The sequence below is a fragment of the Eucalyptus grandis genome, chromosome 6, assembly GCF_016545825.1.
Source record: "Eucalyptus grandis isolate ANBG69807.140 chromosome 6, ASM1654582v1, whole genome shotgun sequence".
NCBI lineage: Eukaryota > Viridiplantae > Streptophyta > Magnoliopsida > Myrtales > Myrtaceae > Eucalyptus > Eucalyptus grandis.
The window spans coordinates 50243101-50264860 of record NC_052617.1 but is presented as its reverse complement, the minus strand read 5'-3'; the positions used below and the strand labels follow the sequence as shown (position 1 = coordinate 50264860).

Sequence of the window (21760 nt, the reverse complement as noted above, 5' to 3'; positions counted from 1 at the left end):
AGACGAAAAGGAGATCAGGATGTTGTCCATATTGACTGATGAAAGGGTGTCGGACTTGGTCTCTTTTTATGTGGTGCTGCTGATGGGAGGGTGTTGGACATAGTTTATGTTTATTTTTATGTGGTGCTGGACATGGTCGCATCTTTTTATGTTTTTTTTTTTAGGAGGGTGTTGGATATTATATCACTGATGGTAGTTGCTGCCTCCATATTGCCATTAGTTGTTTTTTAAGAGGGTGATGAACCTTCAATGATTGGAGAGTGAAGTTCATGTTATTTTTTTCTTTTGTAAACAATCAATCAATATCAATGACAATAGATGTTTCTGTATATTTTGCTATTGGTGCAATATTCTTATGAGGATGCTATTATTTTTAGATTTAAATATGTGCATATAGTGTTTCTAGTTGAAGTCGTTGATGCGTTGATGCTATCTGTGGGGTTCCGGTTGTATGTGCTGGAATAGGATACGATTGATGCGTTGATGCTATTTGTGGGGTTCTGGTTGTATATGCTAGAATAAGATGCAGTTTTGGGTGCTGATACATCTCGTTGTAGGGCTGTTGTGTTGCAAGAAGATGCACCAGCAAGCTAACTGGTGCAAGAACAAGATGTAGGATGCACCACGACTGGTGCAAGTTTGAAATTGGCATTCAAGCGATCACTATTTACAACTTGTGCAATAGAAGTGATCACTTTGTAATCGCGACTGGCACTTAAATGATCACTTTTATAAAAACTTACACTCAAGCGATCACTATTTACAACTTTTGGCACTGAAATGGTCAATTGTTAATTTGTCACCATCCCTTAATTTTGCCATGGTTTGCAGTTGCAGCAAACCAGCAAACCATTACAACAATAAAAAATGCAGCAACCATTCTATTTGAAGCAAAAACTTATCAAAACAAACATTGTCAATACACAACTAAACAATAAAAAGTGCTAAGAACTAATGCATTCCAACTCCAACCTTCCATTTCGTCATGGTTTGCAGTTGTAGCAAACCAACAAACCAACAAATCAGGAGGGCAAATAAAAAATGCAGCAAGCAAACATTGCATTTCTGAAGTGTTCACAATTAATGCATTTCAACTCCAACCTTGCATTCTACCATGGATTACAACAAAACCTTCTGCTTCATACAAAAATGGTAGACATACAAACTTCGACTATGGTAGACACACAAACTTCTTCTTATTACTTAACTTCACATTTGAATAAACTACACAAGAATAAGAACATAATCAACGCTCAATAAAAGTTTCTTTCAATTTTCAGCCTTGAATCCTCCCTCTTCAAATGGTCGACCAGAGATGTTAAACCCTTCATTTGAGCTTGTATTGAGTCGACATTCTCCAACTCGTCCATTAACGCAGGTGGATGTTGATTTCGGCCTTCAAGTAACTCCATGATCACCTTTGTCGCTCGATCAGAGAATTTCCTATCAACCCATTTGAAATATTTGCACTTCGAGCCTTCTCTATATTTGCCGCACCCATGGAATCTTCTCCCGGGATTCAACCGAGTCCAAGATGTTCTTTTCGGACTTGGTAACCCACAATATCAGTAACACTCAACATCTAATTCGCTTTTTTTTTTATAGGAATGTGAGCCGCTGCTAAAGCTTCCGCTCTCCATTCGCAAGAACGAGCTGATAACTTTGAGAGAAAATCGAAGTATGTACTCCAATTGGTCGAATTTGAGATTTAGGGTTTTCAATTTCCGATTCTACTCGAATTTGGGGATTTAGGGTTTTTTATTTGGGGGAAAAGACGCTAAATGGCGTCATTTTGTTGTTTGCATGCTGATTGTATTCTCTGGCAATCCACGTCGGCTTCAAATATTAATAAATAAATAAAATGCCACATCGGATTTCCAGCCAACCAGATCGGAGTTGGCACCAAAGTGAGCGTTTTGCAAAATTTTTGGCACTTAAGTGATCCGGTGGAAAGTTTTGACACCAAAGTGAGCGCCGTACACAACTTATGGCACCATTAGTGTACTTATCCTGAGGAAATAATGGGCTTAGGGTTTAGGTTTTGAAATTAGTTTGGTGGAGTTGAATCGAAGTAGAGGATCGTGGATGACTATGTTTGTGTACATAAATTAGGTTTGGAAATCATCATTCAATTGACAAAATGAGTTCGAATGTGTGGACAGTGATACATAGTTTGTCATTTTTAGGTTTAGAAATAGTTAGGTTTTTATCTAGGAGATATAGTCGGCTCCATTCTTTTATATAGCTTGGGAGGAAACAATGTAATATATTGTCTTCAATGGAAAAGTGTAAAGCTAAAGCAGCAGTATTCTGTGGCTCTGTGCAATAAAAAAAAAAATACGCATTTTTTCTATGCTGGTATGTTTCGGTAGGTGTCAAAAAACCATTTGTGAAAAAACTACGGGTGACTTATTTACAGGTAATGCGTTGGTAACTTTCCAATATTTTTAGTGAAATTTACCAGTATAAAATTATCAACCGAAATTACTAATTACTTTTGATTGTCAACTCTCCTTTGTCCTACTTACCAATGTTTAATAGTTTTTTTTTTCCTGATTTACCAACTTTTCTACTAGGTTACTAATTTTTATTTGTCTCGGTTAGCAATCCCTCACATTTACTAGCTCTTTTTAAAAATTGTCAACCGAAATTAGCATGACTCATTAATGTTTCTCCTATTAAATAACCACCTAGAATTAGATTATTGTTTCTAATTTGAGTTATTTAGTGACTTTTATTTGGTTTTTGATTTAATTTCCTAATTTTTCTATCATTTTCAGAGTCGAGCTTTGATAGAGGAAATTAAAGAAAATCAAATCAGATATGCATAATCAGAATAAATATAAAAAATCAAAGAAAATATCTCAAATGTGTCTAAAAGATATTTTAATATTGCTAACATCCATAATATCACTAACAATTATGGTATTATTCTTAACCATAATATTTGAATAATAATAATAATAATAATAATAATAATAATAATAATAATAATAATAATATTATTATTATTATTATTATTATTAAAAAATTATTCAAATATTATGGTTAAGAATAATACCATATTATTATTATTATTATTATTATTATTATTATTATTATTATTATTATTATTATTATTATTATTATTATTATTATTATTATTATTATTATACGCTTTGTATGAAACTAATTATCATATTGTTAACAGTACAATAGTTGAAATTCTTTTAATAACTTAAATGAATGTAATATACAATTATCACAAATTTCATGTTCAAATACGTTTTCTTCACAATAGAATAACTGAAATAATTATTAATAATCTCAATTACTGCTATTTATGATTAAAGATGGAATTTTGTATATAATGATGAAATTACATTTTTAATAAACCTTAAATTTTTATTGTTGATAATTTTATTATACATGATAGCATAATCATTTACATATTCGTCGGTGCTAAATTGACCTAACTAAGTCTGACGATTGAGCGATTAAAAAAAAATTAAAATCATAAAATTTGTTCTCTGGTTCTAGCTCAACCATGAAGTGATCGAACATCACACAAAATAAGGGTTTCAAAGATGGATCGAATGGTGCACATACGTGTAAGGCGTGTGAGGTTGGAGAGCAGGGCGTGAAATGGATGGTGCTAAATCGACCAAAATGATAAGAAAGATAAACTGCTTGAGTAGTAAAGTGTAGCGATTGGAGATTAAAAGAAATTAAAGGAAAAATGCATCGATTAATTGAAATTACAGCGAAGAACACGAAATCAAAAGGGAATCAAAGTGCCATTTAGAAGGTATGAATCAGGTTACCGAGCCGCAATTCCCTTTATTCTCCCCTTGCATTTTTGGGGAGTGAGAAAACGAGAGGCTAGTGTTAAGTCTATGAGGAGAGAGAATCTCTCTTTTTCGTTTCTTTTATTTGACCTATTTTCGCAATGGCATGCCAAAAAAAGAAAGGAAAGAGAAGTCAATAATATTTGTCGCTTGATTATCATAAATTGACGATAACGTGATGCTCCTAGTTGTAGAGACGAGGTCAAAAACTAATTCTCATCAAAAGGATGGAAATAGTTATGCATAAGAGCCAGAAGAAAATTGAACAGTTTTTCGTTCTTCATGAAAAAAATTTACGCTAGCATCTACTCAAAAGCTTTTCTCAAATGTTGAATTAAATACAGCCAAAGTAATTGATTTTCACGCTGTCATCCCTCTTGTTTTGTGTCCACTCTGACAAGCAAGAATTTGAATTTGGTATTCTCATTAGTCAACCCTTAGTTACGTAATTTCGTTCATGGTTCCTAGAGTTCATATGTGTAGCCACCATTGAATTCGGCATGTTATAACATGCTGTATCAGAGAACGGATGAATATATTGAGACTATGTACTGTGGCCATTAAATTTTTGGAGAACGACAAATATTTTGTTTACATGTGATAACAGCATTAATTAATTCTATTATCTCGTCGGTGATATAATGAGCCAACTAATGTAACGTTTTACTGTAGTTTAAAAAAAATGTAACGTTTTACTTCTTTTTAAAGCACTCTACACGTTGAAAACCTGTAGGTGCTTTGCATCTTTCCATAAGCATTCTCCCAAAATATGCCCACTCAGCGTTGATTTTCCTCCAGATACAAATGCACGAAATGTGTTATAATGTAGGGTAAAAGAAAAATAACTTTGATTATTGGAAGAATGGACCTGAGCAGGACTTTAAAATGTTCAAGGGAGAAGAAACAAATAGAAGATCCGTCCTATGGTGAAAAACCCCATCATGTCACCTCCCATATTCTTTGATTGGTGAGAATGAAAAATATTCACCTACTAACAAAGGGTGTGATATGTGTGAACACTGACATGTAAAATAAGAAATACAGTCTGATAGAGCTCTTCATTAGGAGACTACTGCATAGATGAAAACACTCAGGTATGTTGAGAGGTTAAGAAGGAATGATCAACACTTCCCTTTTGAAGATTTTACTTCTAGCCGCCATAGTTTTTCTAATATTCTTTTTCTCCGGATATTAATGTACGAAATATGTTGTAATGAAGGGTAAAAGAAAAATGACTACACTTATCGGATAAAACTTTTAATTTGCCCTTGATTTTTACATGAAGGCTGTAAATATAAATAAGTCCCTTCCCCTTCTAGTGAGGCTTGCTCATGTATCGTTTAGCACAAATTAAAATGTATGGAGATGACTAAATGTATAATCTGCACTCTCAACAGATAATATTTGTAGAATTATTAGATACCTAAGAAATAAGTAACCGTTGCTTCTATATATTGCGATAAGCTTTTGCGTCTATGGATGGAATTCACTATAAGGGAATTTACCATGAATCCATTAATTAGGGATGACCTATTTACACTCCTGAGCGTGTCTCTCTGTGCATTCTTTCATCCATGAGGCAAGCCTAGGGTTCAAAATTTGATGCTTGCAAGGGAGATTATTGAGCAGGGAAGTGAATATTACTGATCAATGACTGTCATATCTAGTTTAACTGTATCAATTAAAGGAAGTGCAATTGCTAGCTTTAGTTGACTTTTATCTGCTGAAATTTGCAGGCGGAAGAAGCAAAGCTGATAACTCAACTGGTGGAGATGGATGCTATTAATTATGCTCTTTTTGAGCAGGCATACACTTCGTCTTTGGATATGAGTAAGTTTTTGGACTGTTATGAGATGTTAAAGCTTCTTAAGGGACCATATGATGTGAATGGAGCGTCGATGGTCATCAAAGCTGAATCCAATGGCAATTACCATGAGGTTTGATAATCTAACTTCATTTCTAGAATAATTATGCATGTGCAAAGAGATGATGTTTATATCACACTCTTCCATTGTAATATACATTGATGTAGAATGGATGCAGAGTCTATGGTTCCTGCTTCTTTATAATACTCACGCCAAAATATAGGAGTTTCAAAGAACTTGAGAATGAAAAAACTGCATATATATGTACATATAAGGGTGGGACATTATTAGTGGAATCTTGTTAGTATATATGTATGCTTGTGCGCATCACCACTTCAGTTACTTCTTATTTACGAATCTCTTTGCTTGATGACTTAGATGTCTTGAAAATCAATTGTGGGATTTCTCCAGGGTTTAGTGGATATTTAATTTATTGTCTAGTATCCTTCTTCCTGTGGGAGGTATTTTGCATGTCCCTCCCCTGAATTCCAACTCAGAAGTAAACATTAAGTGATAATGTGGTGGCTATCAAAAGAATAATGAGAAAAAAGAAAAGTGAGAATTTGATCAGTATGGATAGTGGTTCGATATTATTCTCCACTATGAGGATACTTCTGTTATGAGGATACTTCATTTTGACATCAGTATGAACTAGGACAGGGAATGATAAGTTGCCAATCTATTTGCATATGAAAGATGAAATCCTGGAAAATAGCGGACTGTAATATTCATCTATAATGGGGATATATTCCTTTTCCATTAGCTAATTCAATGAAGTTCACTCAGTTTTGTTGACCCAAAAAAAAAAAAAAAAATCTTTTGGGCTTAAGCCTCTGCTGGTTCCAATCTCTCTGTCTCTCATGCATTTGCTAATCCAGTTATGGGCTGAAAAACTACTGAGAATGTACCAAAAATGGGCTGAGAAGCAAGGTTATTGAGGGAGGATTGTAGAGAAGCGTCGGGCAACAAATGGTGGAATCACTTCTGCAACAGTTGAATTTGAATTTGATTATGCATATGGTTGTCTTCAAGGGGAGAGGGGTGTTCATCAAATAATAAGTGGTTCAGAAACTGGATCAACAATTGATGAGGTAGGTTTACAATTATCATTTTTGTTTTGATGAAACATTGACTTTTGTATATTGCTATTGGTTTTGACTTCTTTTTAACAATGAGCTCTGAATGATTTGTTTCTTCTCTTTCCGGAGATTCAGAAGGCAAAAGTGGCATCTTGTTAGTGCATCATTAATATCAAGAAACAATTTAAAGTGTATTAAAGACATGACAACATGTAAATGACCGTGTGCAAGGAAAAACACATTGGAATTGAAAGATTGATTGTTTCTGTGGCTCTTTCTTGAAATCAAAGCAGCTAAATATGAACTCGTACTCATGGCACCTTATTGTATATATTTGGGTAAATTCTTTCTTGATCTTATCTTAATTACACACTTAGATATTTGTGTGGCACCTAGATGTCTACATGTACCATAGAGTCTAACATTGGCTAAAAAATATAAGATATGCAACTTCAAATGGTGTGTGGATTAATTTTGCACATGAGCTTAAGGTTGATTTAGTTCACTCAAAAAACATAGCCAAGGGAATTGTTGCATTTCATGGGATCCTACCATTCAAGTTGTTTCTTTTTATAGTATATCTGCTTCTTATACAAGTGAATTGAAGGTCGAGAAAAGCCTTTTCTGTGTAATGTGTTTCTGTTCTGCTACATCATTGGCCCCTAAATTCCTGTCAGTTCCTCATTTTAGTACTCAAAATTTGCAGGTTAGCCTAGCAGCTGTCGATATAATTCATCTGTTCCGTGATTCGGCCCCTGACCTAAAAATTAGTGAGGAGGATTTGCTAATCTTGTGCCCATCGTCATCGCCTGAAGTAAAAGTCATTGAAGGCTGGTCTGGAGTTGTTATTCAGCATGTTCCTACTGGTTTTGTCGTCCAATCTTTGGGTAATGAGTTGTCTATTCCCTTATTTGTTAGGGTTGACCTTCCAACTCAAATTTGTTTACCAATGGTTTCCGCAATCTGGTTTTTTGACTTTACAAAGAAGCAAATGCCTGTTCCTCAACACACGTTCATGATTGCCTGTCTAGTACGACATTTTGTGATTGAGAAATAAGATCTCAAAATTTTTATCCCAGGTGAAAGGAGCATTTTTGCAAATAAGATTAAGGCCCTCAACTGGTTGAAGGCTAAACTTCTTATCGCAGCCAGAGATGTAGGAGTTCCAAGCATAAATGGCTTCAAGAAAGAAAATGTGTTCGATGTATGGCGAGACAAGGTCCGAAGATATGTTCTTTACCCTCGCAAGCATGTGAAAGATGTAAGAAGTGGTGTTGAAATGCCTGACCTGTATTCTGTTTTGGACGGTAATATAGAACCTCTGATTGGAGCTCATATCCAGATGAGACTCTCAAATGACATGCCTCCATAGTAAAGCAGCTTTTCCCAATTTGCTCTATTAATTTATTTCTCTGCGTTGGTTCTTCATCCCAAAGTTTTAGCCCTTGAAGTTTATTTTATGTTAAAAACAAGACAATTGTTCCTTTGTCATACATGTATCTACGCCTGAAATTTATTTTGTTGACAAAACCATAAGTTGGGAAAAAAGAAAGTGACCCTTCGGTAGGCATTTTGACTGGGGGCACTGATAGATTTTAGCTAAAAAATTGAAGGTAGTCCAATCAAATTCCCATCACACGCGTGTAAACTACTCGAGATCAAGACTATTGTCATGAACTAGGCATATGAAGTTACCAGTTTGTCCGGGTAGTCGAGTTTCTTTGTTGGTTCACGATCTTTAGTAATTCTAACTGTCGGCAATAAGTAATTCTAATTCCACCAAACATCGCTCAAAGTTCGATGAGTATGTATAAGACGTGTGTTCACAGAATTCGGAATGATGTAATTAAGTTTACATGTTGACATCCCAATGTTTGATTTGGTGTGAGGAACAGGCGTGCTAATTAAACGCACGAGGTAGATTCATTTCTTGATGTTACTGTTCCTTTGAGCTTCAGCCTCTGTCTTCTCACTTGGTTTATGAAGTCAGTGGGCATGATAAGTTCATGTTATGAGCATGAATAACTAAGAAAGAAGCAATAATAAGCAGTTCAGGATTTATGAAGAAGCAATTGCAGTTCATTGATATAGATAAAAGTTTAAAGATGGCAAAAACATGTCGATAGACGATGATAATAATTAGCAGTTCAGGCTTTATCCTAGCCTTTGTGAAGTTTGCTGGGACTTCCTGGTATAACCAACATAACAATTCCAAGCAAATTTCCCTTATCATGCAAAGACAAATTCCAGGAGCCTTCGTAGTTGTCAAGGAATCAAGCAAACAGTAATACACTTGAGCAGCTGGAGGATTCCATAAAATAATGAAACTTGCTAATTACATTTGTCTAAAACATTGCCGACATTTTCACACCTAATTATGTGAACATCATCATCTTCAGGTCTACCACGTTCATGTACAAAATTCAAGAGCCAAAAATGACATTGCTGATACGTGCTCCTTTGAGGTTCTCTAACAACAAGACGCAAGCAAGGATCCATGATAAGTCATTGTACGCCCAGCCTTACTCCTTAAAAGACTGAGCAGCAAACGGTTGTAGACAACGGTCTTTCCAGACTAACTTTTAAATTAAAAAAAAAAACATCCACCAGATAATCAGATTGAATTGCGAACCAGAACAGTTGTACCTACAACTTGCACTCAGCATTTCAGCATTTCAGCATTTTTCCCCTTGCTGGCTTCGGCATCAGAATGTATGTTCAAAAACTTGCACAGATTTTTTCGAAAGTGATTTCAATGTTCCATCACTCTTCCTCCAAAAGATGCCTTGTAAAATAATCTAGAAAAACCCAGATCACTCCACAGGGCCCAGACAAAGTAAATACAGTAAGCCCCTTCATCTCTTCCTTCTTTTCTTTGCCCCCTTTTGCTAAGCAAATTTCATCAAAAAAAACTTTCCCTTGCTAGTGGCTTCAACATGAATGACAATGACAATAAAAGCTCAATACTTTTCAGCAAACAGCATCTAGGATGATGCTGCCGGACTACCTTTGCAGTCCATTCACCAAGATCCCAAAAGAGATGACAGAACTAAAGCTGGAGAATCAGGCCAATAGGACTATGATCACTATCGGTGATATCAGGAAGGAATAGTCATGAACTTTTCTGCTATAGATTCTGAAACAAGAAAATAATCGAGCCGCCACCCTGTAGATTGCAAGAGGATAGTTAACAGGTGATAATACCTATTTCCATATGCTTCATCTGATAAGACAACGATATGCATAATGACTCAACAAAAAACAAAAGCTTTTCATTGCTCATATTATCACCATTACAGGAGAGAAGTGTAACATTAGATATATAATGTTCCATCAAGTAGATCTATGTATACCTTTATTTGTCTTCCTCCCACCATGCTGATAACCCCAATAAGTATAACCAACAGCATGAGGATACTGTCTTCTAAAGGTATCAACAAAGCCCCTCAACAGGAAGTTGGTCTCAAAAGATTCCCTTTCTTCAATTGTAAATCCAGCACTTCTTTTATTTCCTTGGAGTCTCATGACAATCAGATTAATGACGGAAATAAGAAACATTAGACATATTAAGAACTTCTGTTTCGGGATGCCAAACAGCCTAAATTGTGATTTTTATCAACCCCCAACACAAAACCCCAAACACCCCCCCAACAAAAACCCAAAACAAAATTCAGTTGTATGGAGGAAAAGCCTGATTACAGTCCTCTGTTTTGGGGTTTTTCCCCTCTTTTAAGTGGGGTGGGGGGCATATGGTGTGGCCAGGACATTGTCCTGTGACAGTTAAAAAGCTCATGCAAATTATTAATGCACCTAGTCAATCAAAGGCAGAAAAGGCACATTGATTGTTTCCCTTACCGCAGGATCATAAATGTCTATTTCCTGATGGGCACAATTCAGATCGCCAGTCAAAATCACAGGCTTCAACTTTTCAAGTTCCTGTATGGCCAACAGCAAGCACAAATTTGACTAAGAGATGAAACAATATTGCAACAGAATAAAAATAGTAGTCTATCGGAAAACCTTCATAGGTTGTAGAATTGATCCATGATATGGTGAATAATGACTCCTGAACAAAAGTCTAAATAGCTTTATCAAAAAACAAAAGGGCTACATAGTGCTGAACATACTTTATGTAGTTACCAAGAGATGGATCCCACTGTGAAATCCTATACATCTGACATAAATAAGCAACAGAATTAATGAATCATACTTGAAAGTGTGTAACAGAATAAACCAATGAAATAGATTGATACCAGTCTTCTCAGGCCATCACCAGAATTAGGAACGTAACCGCTCAAGAGATAGAATGAATCAAACTATGCAGTGACAGCCGTCCCTCAGAATCATGATCTGATATGCCCAAGCCATATGTAACTGAAAGGGGCTTTATCTGCACAAAAAAAATACTAGTAATAACCTCAAAAATAATAATCCAAAAAAGCCAAATGTAGGAGAAAACCAGAAGGCACGGTATCCACCTTACACAAATTAATATAGAGAGAAGGTAGTACTTTTTGCGTTTCTGACATACAAAGTGCAACTCATGCCGATTTTATTATTCATCCAACATCACTTGAGATGCTAATTATATCTCATAAGCAACTTAACTGATCATTGGCTGTGATCTTTATTTAAGATGAGAAGCATTTCATTCGAATATACACAAAGCAAATGGACTAACCCTACTACAAGCATATTATTATATCAATTAACTAGATTAAAACATCAGAATATCTATACAGACTCCAACATTCTTGGTCAAAATATGAATCATTGGGGTCAAATGCACTTGCGGTAACAAATCAGAATGCCTCTGAACTGCAACAGTAGGTAGGGAAGTCCTTCAACCCAGTCATTTGTACTCTTCCACATGCTTTACAATAAAATTTACAAGCCTCAGAAACAACCATTACAAAAAAGGACTTACAGGTTTCAAATTTTTTGCAAAAATTTTTTCATAAACAAAGGGATTTTGCAAATAAAATTCAATTTTTTTGGAAATATAAGTCGGAGCAATAACAACGATGGAGTTGTTAGGAGCTTCCGTGTTCATAACAAAATGCGGAAAGAATATATATTTTTATATTTAACTAAATGATAAGATGTCCCCTCACAACGTGAGCCGAATTTATGGCCTCTTGCCTGTTTGGCAACTTGCATGATCTTAGATTCTGATTTTGTTAGAATCAGTTTGGGACGAGAATCGCGTTTGGTAAATTTTTGTTCGGGAACAATTTTGGACAAGATTTGAGAATCAAAAAAATTTGATTCTCGTCGAGAATCAGAAAAAGAATCAAAACGGTAAAACCTTGTTCTTCTCTTTCATCATCTCGGTTGCCATTCACTATCGCCCGCCGCCGTCCGCCGCCCGCCGCCGCCGCCGGTCGCCGGTCCGCCGCCGGCCACCGGTCCGGCGAGATCGCCGGAGGCTCGCGAGCCGGGCGAGGTCCAGCGAGCTCGCCGGAGGCAAGCCCGGCCACGGCGAGGCTCGGCGTCGCCAGATCAGCGAGGCCCGGCCTCGCCGGTGGCGAGCCGGCCTCGCCCGGCCTGCCGGCGGCCGACGGCCACGGCCAGAAGGGTGGGCAAGCCTCGCCGGTGGCCGGGCGAGCCTCGCCCGGCCCAGTAGGCGAGGCTCGGCCTCGCCGATCGGGCGGTCGAGCCTCGCCGGTGGGCGGGCGAGCCTCGCCCGGTGCCGGTGAGGCTCGCGGCCATCGGCGAGGCTCGCCCGGCCCCGCCGGTGCCAAGGCGGCCTCGCCGAGGCCGGGCGAGCGGCCGGCCCGGCCACCGGCGAGGCCGAGCCTCGGCGGGGCAGGCGAGCCTCGCCAGTTTGCCCGGCGAGGCTCGGCCGACGAGCCGACCTCGCCAGAGGGTGGCGCTCAGGTGGCGTCGCGGCCCTCGTCTGGCGTCGCCGGTGGCGACCAAGCCAAATGAAGAAGAAGAAGAATAGGAAAAAGGAAAAAAAAAAGAAAAAGAAAAAAAAAAAAAAGTAAAAAGTAAAAAAAGTAAAGAAATTATTTAAAATTTATTTAAAAATCAAAATAAATTATTTAAAATTTATTTAAAAATAAAAAGAAATTAATTTGGAACAGAATCAATTAATACGGTACCAAACGCAATTCTATTCCGAGAATAAAAAATTTTGAATAGTTACCAAACACGTGTTTTTCTCGGAATCGGTTAAAGGACAGAATCAAAAAGAATCGGTTCTTATCGAATCGGTTCCAGAACAGAATCGTTCTCAAACGCGCCCTTATAAGATGGGCAAAAAATCGTTTCTCGAAAGAGAGTGGACCCAGAAGCAAAAAAAAAAAACAGAAAGAGAGTGGACCCCAACTGGAGGGATGATGGGAGTGGGACAAGTACATAATGCCAAAATGGGTTTTCCATGAGCAAAAGTCGGACTCGTGGAATATCGTTCCTCTTTTGACACCAAAAAAATATATATATATATATCGTTACTTCCATCTTTAAAAAATGCGAAATTCGGACACAACTTGTCTGACCAATGTCAAGTCGGTTTGACAATATCGTTACCTCTTTTGACACAAAAAAAAAGAAGAAGAAGAAGAAGAAAAGAATATCGTTACTTCCATCTTTAAAAAATGCGAAATTCGTACACGACTTGTCTGACCGATGTCAAGTCGGTTTGACAATTCAGCTTCTTAGCTGTAGCTCGCTTTCACGCACCTAAATGAGCTGAAAAAAAAAAAAAAAACCCACGGGCCACAAGCAAAGCACCGCACGATCAGATTACTAGGGAATATGTATTCGATCAATAATCATGCGGATGATGTAATTAATGAGTTCTCCCATATAATATTTTTACATTGTAAGAATAAGAAAAATATAGACGAGAAAACGATCGCTAAATGTTAATTGTGAACTCAAGCCTTATTACTTTGAAATATTCTCCTATCGCATCAATTTAATGAAATTTGTTGCAATAGAGAATGGAATCCCAATTAAGTGGTTTACGTTATTAACTATTAAGACTCTTGACTCCTGTATATTTTGGAATCTTCCATTAGACGTGTCTCCAAATTTTAAGTTTCTTTATAGTAATTTTCAAAATAGTCATGATCAATTGGTTCATTGATGATAAATTTCAGAAAATGAACAATAGCAATTTCATTCGGACCATGAATGCGAATCCATCAACAATGTCATGGGCTTCAAAATAATCTCGGAACAGAATTAGAAGGAAGAAATTTCCAAGACAATAATTAGAAATATCCAAAGAAGACCTAACCAAATGATGGGATAAGCCATGTCAAATTACGTGCAATTGCCCCGGGTAACTTCACCGGTGATTTATTTTTGGTTTTTTGGAAATCAAATGAAACAAGAAATCTTCAGACAGACTACAGTTCATCCATTTCATCAGTCCAGCACCACGACGAGATGCCCAAGAATAGGCACCTTTGCCTGACAGTTCCATCCCAACTGCTACAGTTAACTGTTAAGGACTCTATTGGAACAACCAATGAGGAAACTACAGATTTATGACCTATGAAAGGGTGACATCCTGTTAAGAAGGAAATTTACATAATGTAAGAGTTGTTTCACCCGCATGAAAGAGGCCAACAGAAGCATCTATAAAGCTAGGAATCCAAATGTCCCACCTAAGACGACAATACTTTATCAATTTGTCTCCACTTCCATTAAAGAGGTACCCATTCCTTGAGTAGGCCAATCAATGTAGACCGCTCCACCGTCAATCCTTTTTGCTCATACCATTTACCGAGTAGTTCTTCCATCACAGGAAAATGTGTATCCTAAAATGTTGTAATATATTAATTCGGAAATGATAAGATTTTGCAAATAAGTCAATGTGAGAAAATCACATAAATAATTTAGAAATAATAAAAGACACAATGATTTGATTCAAGTATTGATATTTATATGCACGGAGAAAGCTAATAAGAAATAATTCAGTATAATTAAAGAATCAGAGTTATAATCATTCGCATACTTAAGTATTTTTCATATCTGATTTAAGTTAATTCAAAATATTTATAAAATGTAAAACTTCAGTGGGTGTTTAAAATCTCCTTGTACGGCTGAAAAACAAGGAGAATGTCTTTCTCCGGGGCGACGCGGCTCTCATTCTTCCAGGAGAAGTACGCCTGCCTTTCTCTTTTCCGTATATTCGGCTACTTGCAGCTCCTTTTTCCGTATACATTCGGCTACGGCAGATGCAAGAGTTAAAGCAAAGCCTTGCTTTGGTTTTCTTCTCTCCCAAGGACCTTTTTGACCGTTGATAAGATGAAAGAATAAACTCTCCTCTGCACAAGTGAATGCTCTAACCGACCACAAAAAAAAAAAAAAGTGAATGCTCGAATCGTCTTTTCTTTAGTTTCTATATTGTAGGAATCTCCACAAATATTATTCTTTAGTTTCTCGAAACACTTTATGGCTTTCTCAATCAATAGGCGTCAGAATCCAAAACATAATAAAATCAGTTATTTCTTATCAAACACAGGGCCTTACTACCTACATGTGGACAGGGGCGTCGGTCGTGGGACACTCTTCAGCTTCCTGTGGAAGGCACACACGCCCACGAGGCAACTCTTAGCCATTAAGAGAGTATGGTCTTACTTAAGTTGCAACGTACATGAGAACAAAAACAATCCCTTTCACCTTCGCTATGGCTTGTAGGATTTGAGGTTGAGCACAACTCCTGCGACAGAGCCAGCAACGGCAGCGATGGCGATGATATGGCAAGCCGCATTTAATATCTGGAGGCACACCCACTCGGTGCTCCACTTGGGTATTTTCTGCTGCTTAATGTACATCTCGATCGGGAAATAGACCGCGAGGCGCCAAAAACCCAGCGGTCCTGGCAGCCTGACAATGTGAATGAAGAATGGGAGGAGCATGGAGATCATGGTGGTCACGATCACGAAGGCCGTCCTCCAGACCAACCGGAAGAGGTTGAGCTTGTAAGGGCTGAGCCCGGGGATGGGAATTTCGATCTCCCTCGTGATGAACCGGCTGTTGGGGAACTTCTTGACCGCGGTCCTCGACAAAGGCGAATAGGGGTTGGCAATAGACTTGGTATGCGCTGGCGAGGTGGATCACAACTGCAGCGTTGGCAATGTCAACCATCCAGTATGGGTTGTAGAAGCCGAACCCCGTAAGGAGGTTTCCAGGCGGCATGTCGCCGAAGGCGGCGTAGCCCATGCACCCACAGAGAAGGTAGAAGAGGGTTGTGATGGCTATGCTGACGAGACTCGCCATCTTCATCGTCTGTGATTCGGATGGAGGGGACCGGACCGTGTCCTGAAACATATCCAAACTTATCTGGCAATGATATCAATTTCATTATCCTATTAACCATCACTAGTACTCTTTTCTCGTGTCACGCATTTGAGAGGAAATTAAGTTATCTACCTGAATCTCAATGAGGATGAGGGAGTATGAATTGGCAAAGGCGATGTCCCCAAGAGCCATGAAGCTCCTCCATACCTTCTGCATTGAGGTCACGTTGCCAACGCTAATTCCGGTCAGACTTCCCCTGATTTCCCCTGTCTCTGAAGATTAAAAACCCAGAACAGAACTTCAAATTACAACTTCGTACTTCGACCAGCTTCTTTCACCAAGGGACATGGTGTAGAAAAATAACCAGAGCAGTTTAGCAAGACGGACCTGCAACTTTGGCAATACCAAGGCCAAGCCCAATGGTGGAGTAGGTAAAGGACATGATGGCTGCAACGATAGACAGCCACCACAGCTGATCGAAACTGGGGATCTGAGAGAAGATGATTTCAGTGATGCCGAATGCAATCATGTAAGGATAGCCGTTGGCATGGCACGGGTTCTTCTCGCCTTTCTTGTGGAAGCAATTGGACCTATCGATAGCCCTGCAATGACCATAGAAGCCAACAAAATCAATCAAACTCGCATTACTTTGGACGCTGGCGAAATAGCAGTCACAAAAATTTTCATTGAAAATATACCCACATCATGCTAAAGGAAGACGCAATGGTGTAACCGATGGCAACCCCAAAGAGGTTCAGGTATTGAACCAGCCCACAAAGCTTGACTTTGAACCCACCTGGAGAATTTAATCAAAGAGGAGATTTCATCACCCAACGCAACATGACTGGACATGACTCAGGCGTTACCATTAGAACATGAACATGAACACAAATACAGATGTGACATACCAAGATTGGCATTGACGGCATCCATGTAGGTGTAGTTGCGCTTGCCGGTGATGGGGTCGCCGGAGCGGTAACAGGCCGCAAGGAGAGTGGAGGTGTAGTAAGTAACAGAGGCGAACAGAAACATGACGATGGGGCCTGCAATCCACCCAAGTTGTGCGGTGGCCCAAGCCAGGGACAGGACTCCGGACCCGATCACTGCCGTGATTATGTGAGCACTCGCTGTCCATACCGTCCCTGCATTCGTTTACATTCGAGCCCACCACAAGCAAAAATGTGACTTTTCCTTAAAATTTTTAAAAAACAGCGACCTCTCACGTTCGCTATTCCCTCTCGGCTCTCACGCCTCATTCCCTCTCTCTACGGCGGCCGACGGCGTCCTCCAGGTGTCTGGAGGAGGAGGGCCTTCTCGGCGAGCTTGGAGTAGTGGGTGCGAGGAGGGCGACGAGTACCGAGTTGGAGTTGATCTGACCCCCGGTGGAGTTGGAGGGGGCCGGTGGGGCAATGCGTAGGAGAGAAGAGGGAGGAGACACCACAGACACGAGGATCCATGAGGGCTCGAGAGCAAAGCTCGGTGCGAATTTGAGGTGTAGAGTCTCTTCGTCGTCTCTCTAAAAGGAGGACTTGTCACAGTGGTTTTTCTGGAAGAGTAGGGGAAGAAAGTTTGCGTACGGGAGAGAGAGAGAGAGATGGGACACGGAGGGACAAGACTTAGAAAGAGAAAGAGAGAGAGGGAGAGAGACTGAACAGAAGTTAATGCCATAAATACTCGTGAGAAGTGACATAAATGCGATTGAAAGGAAAATTAAACAGCCTGAAAGTAGGACCACACTGCTCCCTTCAATCTTTAAAAATTTGACCGGTTTCATTGGATCGGAACATTAATCCGGTTCGATTTCGGATTTTAGGATCAACTGGTCCGGTCTTCTATTTTCAATTTTGGAAAACGGTCCCCACCATTGAAATCGAAAACTGATCGCCTCTAATTGTGATTGAACATTGGACAAGATAAGGAAAAGAAAGAGGACCTGTGCGTTTGACACGGCCATCGTCGTCCAAGCTTTTGGAGCTACCTTGCCGTGGGATGTCAAGGGACAAACCGAAGGCCTGGTTGTCTGGATGCTGGTTTGCCATGGCAGAGTTCGCACCCACCTGTACAATACGAAAAGCCAAGCTCGAACTAGGAGACTGTAAAGAACGTTTCTCCACAAGGAGGCTTGGGTGGGTCGGTACGTTATATAGAGAAGATGCCGAGGCATCTGATGCGAAGAATGTACTCGGACAAATGTGTGGTAAAAGCTGAAAATTTATGGCCTAGTCATCCACTCGATACCAAATCCCCGAAACACGAACTCAGCTGAACTGAAGCGGTCAATGCCATTCCTTCCTCCCGAAGAATACCACTAGCGGCACTAAAGCCATTCGCACGCAACGTCCTTTCATGACAGTTAGAGGTCAGGCCAAAAAAGAAGGGGGTGCGCACTCGGAACAAGCTCCTCTACTGATATCCCACAAGTCACTTCTGATTATGGAAAGCCCATTTTGGCATCTGTACTTGTCCCACTCCCATCTCTCCGGTCGGTGCCCAATCTCTTTCAGAAAACGATTTTTTGCCCATGAATGGGATCTAGGCAGTCCCCCTCCAAAAGCCTCCTGACTACTCCTAGTGAAGACAACTCATCACTACCCTAATTGAAAAAACATATCTAATTTGATGATCCCCATCATTGACATTCAACTATGATTCTCGCTATCGAACGAGGTAGGACAACGAAAAGAGGGATCGAACTGTTTTTTGGCGAATATTCAATCGGCCTATGTCTTGGACATTTGTTACCTCATAGAGATCAATAATTTTCGATGCAATCCATTTACATGACATGACACCATATGTAAATGTATAGGTTAGAATTTGGCGTACATATAATAAATCATGTCTCATGCAAATTATTCTGCTTAACCCGTTTAGTCATTGTTAACTAATAATTAAAGACGTTTTAACACATTTAGTATTCATATTCATTTTTTTAAAACGACCAAAAAAATGTTTTTTTTTTTGGTAAGTACCAAAAAAATGTTTTTTTTTTGGTAAGTACCAAAAAAATGTTTTTTTATCCTTAATCTGAAAAATAACAATATGTCAGAAGGAATAATACAAATATATAGGGATACAAAATCATTAAACATAAAAATGAAATTTAATTCTATCGTTCATTTTAAATAAAATGTAAAGTAAAATTACTTATATTTTTATAAATGCGTTATACACGTTAACATACATTTCTAAACAAGTTATCACGTTGTGTCATGTCATGACCCAACATTTTAATTGTGTGTCGTGTGACTTAGTTTATTAAGCGTATTCACATCAAGGAAGTTTAATGCTTTTATTAAATATAACAAGTGATACAAATAATTATTTTTGGGCTAGTACCCTGAAAAATTCTAAATTGGTACATCTCGTGACAAATTTATCACAAACTAAGGCTCCGTTCGTTTCACGGAAAATATCATGTTTCCGGAAAACATTTTTTTCGAAAGTCATTTTCCAAGAAAATGACTCTATTTTTCGGTGTTCGGCCAAGATCTAAAATTTGAGTGGAAAATATTTTCCATTGTTCGTTAGCTCATTTAATTGTTTGGAAAAAAATTATCAAAAATTGAATTTTAATATTTTTAATTGACCAAAAAAATTATTTTATTTATTTATATATATATATATTTTTAAAATAATAATTTTTAAAATTATTTATATTTTTTTAAAATAGAAATTTTTATTATTTATTATTTCTTTTTCTTTTCCTTCCTCCTTCCTCCTCCTTCTTCCTCCTCCTTCGTCCGCCGTCACCTTCTTCCTCCTCCTTCGTCCGCCGTCGCCTCCTTCCTCCTCCTTCTTCCTCCTCCTTCCACCGCCGCCACCTCCTTCCGCCCGACGATGGCTAGGCGCCCGCCGGCCGACCAAGACCCGGTGGCCAGATCCGACGAGCTCGAGGCTCGGCCGATCTCACTCGAGCTCGCCGGATCTGGCGACAGAGCTTGAGCTCGCTCGGATCGGGAGCCCGAGCTCTGCCGCTAGATCCGGTGAGCCGCGAGCTCCGCCACGAGATCCGGCGAGCTCGAGGCTCGGCGATCTCACCCGAGCACGCTTGGATCGGCGACGAGCTCGAGCTCGCCGGATCGGGAGCTCGAGCTCGCCGCTAGATCCGGCGAGCCGCGAGCTCCGCCGCCGAGATCTGACGAGCTCAAGGCTCGTGGCCTGGATGGTGGGCTCCCCGCGAGCCTCCTGGCGCCGCTGCAGTGCTCCCTCTTGAGCCGGATCCTCCCGAGCGGCTTCGAGCCGCTGGGGAAGCGGAGCGCGGCGACGGCGGCGGCGCCCCGACTGGAGCAGGTGGGCAGGAGCAGTCGGGGAGGGCGGAGGCTGATCCCAAAGAAGGATGTTGTCGAAGCCATTGTAGCAGGGAGAGCAAGAAAGAGAGAGAGAGAGAACGAGAATTGATGAAGGAAGGAAAAAGTAGCAGGAGTGCGAGAGCTCGTGTGAGAGGTACGGAAAATGATTTCCTCTTTTCAAAAGAGGAAATCATTTTCCGCGATTTCAAGAGGAATTTTCTGTTGACCGGAAAATATTTTCCGTTGACCGTGTATTTTCTGCCATCCAAACACCGGAAATTTCGGAAAATATTTTCCTGGAAGTTATTTTCCGCGAAACGAACGGAGCCTAAGTTTTTTACCATCAAAAACTCTAAACCGGTACACCTTTGATAAATTTACTGCAAATTGGTATACTTGTGACAAATTTATCATATACTAGTTTCCATTAAATTTTACTGTCAAATTACTAAATTGAATGTCACGTGATAGTTGACTAGTGTACCAATTTATGATTTTACTTTTCATTTGTCACAATTATACAATTTTTTTTCGTAGTATTAATTCAATTTAATGGAGTGTATATTTATCACAAATTATCAATTTAAGATTTTTTGCGATTGAATAAATTATTTTAGGCTAAATATGTCATATTTATATCAGTTTGGGATTTTTTATGGTTAGCTGGAATAAATTTGTCACATATATAGCAGTTTTTAATTTTTTATTATAAAAAAATTATTTTTTGGTAAATTTGTCACACGTGTACCAGTTTGGAATTTTTTTAAGGTATTAACTCTTATTTTTTAGATTAATATTTTTCAAATCATTCATTTGCGAAACAAATGGATCCTAAACATCATCGCATGTGTTTTCACATAATCGCGTTGATTTGCACCATCAACAAGTAAAGTCAACACAAAGCTCACTTTTGGGGTCCTTTTGTTTCTCTTGAGGATGTTTTCGATGTTTACTCGCCCCATGAACATCTTGTAGCACTGGTCGAACCATCACGAGGGCTAAGTTTGAATAATTCCCTTAGAAACTCTTATCCGATCGGAAGAATAATGTTCATGTATATTAACTCCTAGCATTTCATTCACCTTTAATTGGGTGCAATCATATATTTCCGCTAGAAATATATCGACAGGATATTGCACGCAACGTTTGCGAGAGAGATGAGCCCATCAGTCACCAAGTATGGAAAATTATAAAAAAAAATCTAAACTTATTACACTTTGACCAATTCAATTTTAAATCTTTTAATTTTGACAAATAAGTCCCAAACATTTTCACATTCTGTCAATTGAATTCATTCGGCCAATTTTGTTCGGAATTTGCTATATTGTATGGTACAGTTATCACTAATATTGATAATTTTTAACATTGTTGTAAAAAACATTTTTGAAAGAAAAGAAAAACAACACATTGCGCGAGAAATTCAGGGGAGAGATTCG

The 21760-nt window shown here is 38.9% G+C and overlaps 1 protein-coding gene, 1 long non-coding RNA gene and 1 pseudogene across 6 annotated transcripts; 1 reads left to right on the top strand and 2 right to left on the bottom strand.

Annotated features, from left to right (window-relative positions):
• Positions 1-5538: 5538 nt before the first annotated feature.
• On the top strand, positions 5539-8174 carry LOC104456771 (peptide chain release factor PrfB3, chloroplastic-like). Of its 3 annotated transcripts, none has more exons than XR_005551973.1 (4): positions 5539-5764; positions 6389-6783; positions 7478-7658; positions 7851-8174. XR_005551973.1 is itself a non-coding variant. In XM_039315189.1 (3 exons), exons 1-3 carry the CDS (start codon positions 5600-5602, stop codon positions 8141-8143), a joined length of 639 nt encoding a protein of 212 aa, XP_039171123.1. In that variant the 5' UTR covers positions 5539-5599; the 3' UTR covers positions 8144-8174. The 3 variants fall into 3 exon arrangements, 1 of the variants encoding a protein (XP_039171123.1); XR_005551972.1 differs by having other exon boundaries at positions 5540-5764; positions 6571-6783; XM_039315189.1 differs by lacking the exon at positions 6389-6783.
• Positions 8175-9890: 1716 nt separating this feature from the next.
• Positions 9891-11280, bottom strand: LOC104450531. Of its 3 annotated transcripts, XR_005552042.1 has the most exons (5): positions 11025-11280; positions 10792-10945; positions 10627-10707; positions 10125-10283; positions 9891-9937 (listed from the first exon to the last, which is right to left on the bottom strand). It is a non-coding gene; the product is annotated as an uncharacterized LOC104450531 (long non-coding RNA). The 3 variants fall into 3 exon arrangements; XR_005552041.1 differs by having other exon boundaries at positions 10125-10707; XR_001988060.2 differs by having other exon boundaries at positions 10125-10707; positions 10899-10945.
• A 3874-nt stretch (positions 11281-15154) lies between these two features.
• Positions 15155-18110, bottom strand: LOC104452200 (annotated as a pseudogene).
• Positions 18111-21760: the final 3650 nt, after the last annotated feature.